This window comes from Jatropha curcas, chromosome 9 (assembly GCF_041381405.1).
Source record: "Jatropha curcas cultivar XTBG-Jc1 chromosome 9, XTBG_Jcur_1.0, whole genome shotgun sequence".
Lineage (NCBI taxonomy): Eukaryota > Viridiplantae > Streptophyta > Magnoliopsida > Malpighiales > Euphorbiaceae > Jatropha > Jatropha curcas.
Window position 1 is genome coordinate 11,538,113 of NC_143159.1, and position 7,188 is coordinate 11,545,300.

Consider the following 7,188-nt stretch of genomic DNA (forward strand, 5'->3'; position numbering starts at 1 on the left):
TATAAACCTTGTGATAATTGTTCACTAGAACCCACAATGATTAAGAATGTGATCTATATCTTGTACTGCTTTGTCTAATTCTAGAACCAAAGTAGTATAAATAGGGAAATTGAAAGATCCAGTTAGGGCAAGAAAATACCTAAACAACCAATATAACATTCCTTAACCTATGGCAAATTACATGTTCTATGCTGTAATTTCAATCATAACGATTACTACTCTAACTAGCCATTGTTCTGCTCAAGCAAAGAGTTATAGCCATGAACATCAACATAAGCTCTTGTTTGTTTTCGAAGACTCACTGTTTGATCCTGAGAATAACATATACCTTGATCCTACTCAACATATCTCTTCCTATTACTATCCTCATGGAATGAGCTTGAGAAATCATTCAACTGGCAGATATTATGATGGCCTTATTGTTCCTGATTATATTGGTATCTTTTCTGTTTTTATTTTTTTTTTTTTTTTTTTTTTTAATTTTTTTACGACAATAATGTTTTCCTTATTTTTTTCTAAATTTATTATTTTTCATTGTTTCTATTGATTATATTAGGGGTGAGCAATTCGCGGATATAATCGAAAATCCAAACCGAACCGAGTAATTTGGTTTGGTTCGGCTACCAATAAATTAGTTTTGATTTTGATCGGTAAGTTATAAACATTAATTTGGTTTTTCGGTTATAATGCGGTTAGTCTAATAAAAAACTTTGGTTAATTCAAATTAACCATATTAGTACTTAAGATATATTTTTTTTATCTCAGATTTTTTTTATTAAAACGTTGCGTTTTTACCCCGTATTAAAATAAAACCAAGAGTGCAAACTATATTTTTATAATTTTTGTGACAAGTAACAAAATATGGTATAACTTTTGAGATCATTGACAAAGAACGTCATGCTTAATTGGTTACTAATTGTAATTTTGTAACTGAAAGTTTAATGAATGCTTTTTTTAATGTTAATTATATTAATTGTTATTTGGATAGTTGGATTTAAATATAACTGCTTTTGTAATTTTTATTTAGACTCTTGTGACTTGTTGGATTAAATAATTAATTTTATTAAATAATTATATTAATTAATCAATTGCTTTAAGAGTGTAAACTGCAAATTTGGAGACAGGAACACATATATTAAACAACTTTTGGATTTGGATATTTTCTCGTAATCGGTTTGGATAAAACAAGTGAAAATACTAATCCAATTATTCAGATGATTGCAGTTTTTTGTGATAAAACCGCATATTATTGTTTCTAAAGTTGTTTTTTTACATATATATATATTTTAATAATAATATATATGTATTTTAATAATTGATTATTTATTTTTTTTAAATTGGAATCTCAAGATAAAAAATTTTATTTATTTTAATAATAGACAATAAATATATATATATATATATATTAATAATAGACACCTGATCAATGTGCACAAGGACCCCTACAATTGGCAAGACAACGCAGCCTTGCCTTGTCCAAAGCCTTGAACAAATTTCAAAGAGACCTAAAAGATTTTAAATATTCAATTTTTGATTACTTCACTGAGATTGGCAATATGATAGATAACCCTTCTAAATATGGTAAGTCATATATATACGATTTATGCTTTAGTTACCCTTTGCATTTATATATTAATTAACACTCTAACACTTCTCACAAAAAAAAAAAAAAAAAAAAAAAGACATGCTAATTTAATTATTCCGACGAATAAAATGAAGAAAAAATGACCTATATTAAAACAATGAACGAGTTATTGTTTAATCTCTCGATTATTAAAAAAATACACTAATAGTGATACCTATTTTATATTTATTATTACTTTTGGTATTAAATTATGTTGTCTTTTAATGTCATATTTTTTAATTGTAATTTTGAAGGGTTCAAGGTCGGTAGAGTTGCATGTTGCGGCAGCGGAGCATATGGAGCATCTAACTGTGGAACTGAACCTTATGAGTTATGCAGAAACCCAAATGAATATGTGTTTTTTTATGGTGGCCATACCACTCAAACATGCAAATTTCAGATTGTCAGAATTGATGTGGATTGGATCAACAAATATCACCTGGCCTTATAATTTATGTTATTAATTTATGTTCAAGTCCATAATTTCCAATTTTTTCACAACCGAAATTCTTAAAGGCAGGTAGGGTTTGAATCACTAATCACCTAAACTACAAAATATATCTTTACAATATCTTTACAATAAACATTAGATGAAGTATTTTTAATTATGCTAGAGAGACGTACATGTAAAGAATAACTCGCTCCTAATTATATAAATCTGAAAGTTGCCAGTCAACTATGTGTATATCAATCTGAAGTTCAAATCAAGTTCTTTGTAGCTGTAGAATAAAGAAAAGACCGCAAGAATCTAGCTTATCAATACATTAAAAAAGTGCTAGCTAGCTCCCCATAATTTTTGACTCCTAACCAAAATTCAAAATCATGCATAGATATTAGAAAACTTAACACTCTAATTGATATATTTCATCAGCCTTTTACACTTGCAGATGAGAATTCAGATTTCCAAAGCTTAATTGTCGTTGAATCATCACAAGAAGGCATATAAGCCGGCGGTTCACGGAGAGAGGTCTGAGGAGTACCGCCATTTTTCACTATAATAACTGTATCCATTCCCCTACTGTAGTGGTGATCTAAGTGACAATGCCATAACCATACTCCTGCAAGATTAATAGAAATTAATCCGTGCCTAGTTATTGCAAAAAGATTTAATTTAAGGTTAATTATAACAGTAAGCCATCCATTACCAGGATTAAGTGCTTTGAATCTAACAGTAAGCCATCCATTCTTTGGAAGAGTAGCAGTGTTCAAATATGGTGGATCAACCAAATTGTATGTTTTGGGATCTTCTTCAAAATCGAAATTTCCTCCTCCAGATCCAACAACATAAAAACTGTGTCCATGGAGATGCATTGGATGATCCGCTGAAGCATTCAGTACATTAGATGCTTGAAACACCATTTCCACTTCTTCTCCATATTCTAGCACTTTCACCTTCGTCCCCATTAACGATTGCATAGTATTAGTTGGCAACCCTTCTGCGACGAAGTCATAGAACACCGGTGGCATGTCTGGGAAATCTTCAGTGTAAAAACCACTCATGTTGCTGTAACAAAGATTTCAAATTTAGTTTCTAACTTTTGTCCTCTAAAAATATTACACTTCATTATACCTTTCAGGAGTTAAAAGAACCGCTAAGTTGGTTATAATGTATTTAAGTATATCTTTAGTAAAAAATAAATTACAGAACCAAACATAAGCTAATCAAGGTGTAAGAAAAGAGCAAACCTGTAGTAAGCCTGAAGCACATCCATTTTAGGATTTACCCAAGTAACGTTGTTTAAGCTTGCAGCAAGAGAGATAGTAACATTTCCTGAATTGTTAAACAAGAACCGGTTCACAGAAGCCACTATATACATCCGGGTAGTGATATTCTTAGGGACGGTCTGATTATAAAGGCTTCTCAATTTATTCCTGAAATTAATTCCAGCATGATAGTCTGTGTAAGAAGGAAGGGTTGTGCAAGGGAAAGAAGGAGAAGCTTGTGGTAGAGTATAGTTGCCACTATATTCAAGAATTGCGGTAACATTTGTTTTGTCATATACAGTAAAGGTTGCTTGGCCTGTATAAAATTGTCTAGCAGCAATATAATATCGGCCAACAGACTGGTTTGTTGTCACAAGAATGTCCATGGTTTGTCCTGGACCTATCATTATATAGCTTGTTACAAAAGGTTTAAGATATGCTGCATCCATCCCCACAATAGTGAGATTGTGTTCGGCAATTGCCAAGAATACTTCTGCGTTCATAATTGCATTCACTATGCGAAGAAGATAAGTCTTCCCAGAATCAACTTGCCAACGGTATGTTGATTCTGCAACCAAAATAGCAATGTAGGTTTATTAACCTTGTAATTGGAGGTATAAATAGTCAAAACTTTGAGGTCAATTTACCGTTGGAGCAAGCGCAAAAGTCTCCCGGTTGGCTATTTATGGTGTAAGCATCAGAAACAGGCAAATCTGCACCAGTTCTTAGATCTTGTTCAACTAACAGATTCACATCATAGGTATACCATGAACCTGCAAGCAAGGAAACGAGCCAAAAAGAGAAAAAGAAGAGTGGTTAATTAGAACCATTTAACATTTTATAGGTAAAGATTTGGAAAGAAATTGAGAAATTTTTGCATACCCAGTACAAGAATTTCTTCTGCATCAGGTTTGGGATAAGGGTAGGATTTTCCTTCTTCGGGATAAATTACAATGGCTCCATGGACAGTGTTTCTTGTCCAGTCACTATGGGCATGCCACCAAAGTGTACCTTCCTCATCAGAAAATAAATTACACGCAAATTTCAGATTGTCAGAATTGATGTGGAGTGGATCAACAAATATCACCTGGCCTTATAACGTGCAGCAATTATTTGAACTTCCATGATTTGACTAATTTTATGTTTTGAGCCATCAAATAATTTCTCTAATTATGATGGTTATCTCCTCTAAATAAACCAAGGGCATCAAGCTAGCTCTTGCACTTAATAATCTTGTACCATGCCTAGCTTCAGCCTCAATAAAATATTAGCCGCTAATAAATCTCCTATGTCCTTTTCTTGAAGAATTTTGCACATGCTTATCCAGTGACAGCTTATTTCGCAAGTGTATGAATCGCTACAAGTAATATATGATGAGTAAGATATCGTTCCCACGAGGATTGTAATTCAAATACCAAAATTATGTTATCTTGTTATTATTTAAACGATAATTGAGAGAACTATTTTTATAAATGTAAAATAAACAAGAGTCAAGTAAACAAAAATTGATTAAAAGAAATCAAGGAATTGAAGCTATTAGGAGTTTTGATTTCACTTAATTCTATCCAATTTATTTCAGTAGTTCATTGATCAATTTAATTATTCAAGTAGGGGAAATAACTCTGAATTCACTAACAAGCTCTTCCGATGTATTGCTAGCTATTTTAATTCCATTTAATTACCTATCTTCCAATAGTGCAATCAAATATGAATTAAATCATTAAGTTATGTAGTTGTTTATGAATTTACAAGTTAAGGTTGATAAATCATAAAACCCCCATGAGTCAAACCATATAGCTTCCGCATCAAGTTATTATTCTCATGTGTTTTATTAACCTTTTCTTATCAAAGATCCTTCTTCCGATAGTGATAATTGAAATAAATCAATCTAGGGGAAAATTCTGCCTAGAAGTATTAAGTTCATTAATAAATCATAACTTGAATAAGGAAAAATAAATCTAATTGCATAAATTGGATAAGAGATTAAGCTACATCAAACCTCTAGTATAAGATTTTAGTTACACATAGTACTTAAATAAAACTCAATAATACTTGATAAATATTCCATAATCAATAAGAATAATAAAAGAAATAAATAAGATTAAGAGTTTAGAAATAAGAACTAGTGATAAATTGCTTGGATGACTTCCTTGAAACTTTGCACAACTCTTGAATACTTAAGTTCTAAAGAAAATGAAACTATGTACAAGACTAAGAGAAAGAGAGATATATGAGATGGAAGATGAGATGATCTTGGATATGAGATCTTCTTCCCTTTATATAGACTCCTTTGAAGGAAAATTCCACATAGTTTAGGGAATAAAGTCCAACTTTGTTAGGAATTAAAATCCTCAATCAAGCCTTAATTTTCTCTCAATCATGACTTTCCCTTGTGCATAGCTTAAGGATCGATTTGCTTGTGAAGAAAGTATCCAAAGTGATTTCATGAAAATGGTGGTAATAAGTTGGCAATTTTTGACTCAAAATCAAGATTTCTTGCTTGGCACGGGCGTGCTGCCTGGCACGGTCTGGAGCGTGCTAGGCTCTGGAAGTCTAGAGGCTTCAGCACGGGTAGTGTTGTTTAGCACGGCCAGGACAGGCTTAAGCACACGGGCGTGCGCTTTGACACGGCCAAAGGCATGCGCGCCTCTGGAACTCTGGAGCATATGTAGCACGGGCGTGCTTCAGCTGCACGGGCTAAGTCTTTTCCTCTAGTGCGGACACGGGCGTGCTCCTTGGCACGGGCTAGGGCGTGCGTCACTCTGGAAGTCTGGGGCAATTGTGGCACGGGCGTGCCGCTCAGCATGGTCTGGGGCGTGCGCGGGTCCTTCCTCTGCCTGTCTTGCTTTGCAATTGGCACGGGCATGCTGATTAGCACGCCCTTGTGCGTGCTAATTTATAATCTTTGTCTTTTTTTATGCAAAACCCGACAATTTTCCTCAAAATCAAGTGAGTTGTGTTTTCAAGGAAGCTTTTAAGTAAAAGCATAACAATGTTGCATAAAAACAAATTGAGGTAAATTAAAAACACTATAAATCTTAGTAAAAATTAAAATAAAAATACTATAAAAATTTACACTATCAAAATTCCCCAAACTTAAACTATTGCTTGTCCTCAAGCAGGAAAACTACAATGCTATCTTAAAATAGTTTGGAATAATTATTCATGAATTTAATAAATATCCAAATTATTAACATAAGAATAAATTATATGTTTCCTATGTCAATTATTTTTTTAGCCAAAATTTTAATTTTCAACGGAACATATTCTTTTTATTAAACATGAGTTAACAAGATTTTTATCTCCTTCTTTAGAATAGTAAGTATTCAAATCAATAAATTTAGCATACATGTAATATTTCTCATTTCAAGGTATTTTTAGGTAACCTATTTCTATCACACAAAGTGGTTGTATTTTATGCTCTATACCACTTCTTACCTTTTGCCTCTTTTGTAGTTGCATTTTTTGCTCCATCTATATATATATATATATATATATATATATATATATATATATATATATATATATATATATATATATATATATATATATTTATATTTATGGGAATATAAGCAATAAGTAGTTGCATTTTATGCTCCATACCACTTTGTTTAGAATGGATTTCCGTTATTCCCCTAATCTTGCTTTTTCTCTCATAATACCCTTATCCTTTATTGATTTGAAACATACACATATGCTTAAACAAAAGTTGCTTGTTTATAATCTTAGAAACAAATGGTTAAATCAAAGAAGTATGTTGAGTTAAAAATATAAATTTTGGCTAAAAGCAATTAACTTTGGAAACACAATTAATTTAATCAAAGGCTAATGAATTTAAGATACGTTTTTAAATTCGATCA

The 7,188-nt window shown here is 31.9% G+C and overlaps 1 protein-coding gene across 1 annotated transcript; it reads right to left on the reverse strand.

Annotated features, from left to right (window-relative positions):
- Positions 1-2,331: 2,331 nt before the first annotated feature.
- On the reverse strand, positions 2,332-6,194 carry LOC105635942 (putative laccase-16). Its single transcript, XM_089726295.1, has 6 exons — positions 5,940-6,194; positions 4,211-4,415; positions 3,976-4,101; positions 3,311-3,896; positions 2,770-3,128; positions 2,332-2,682 (listed from the first exon to the last, which is right to left on the reverse strand). The coding sequence occupies exons 1-6, from the start codon at positions 6,192-6,194 to the stop codon at positions 2,492-2,494; spliced, it is 1,722 nt and encodes a 573-aa protein (XP_089582421.1). The 3' UTR covers positions 2,332-2,491.
- Between the last annotated feature and the right edge of the window lie 994 nt (positions 6,195-7,188).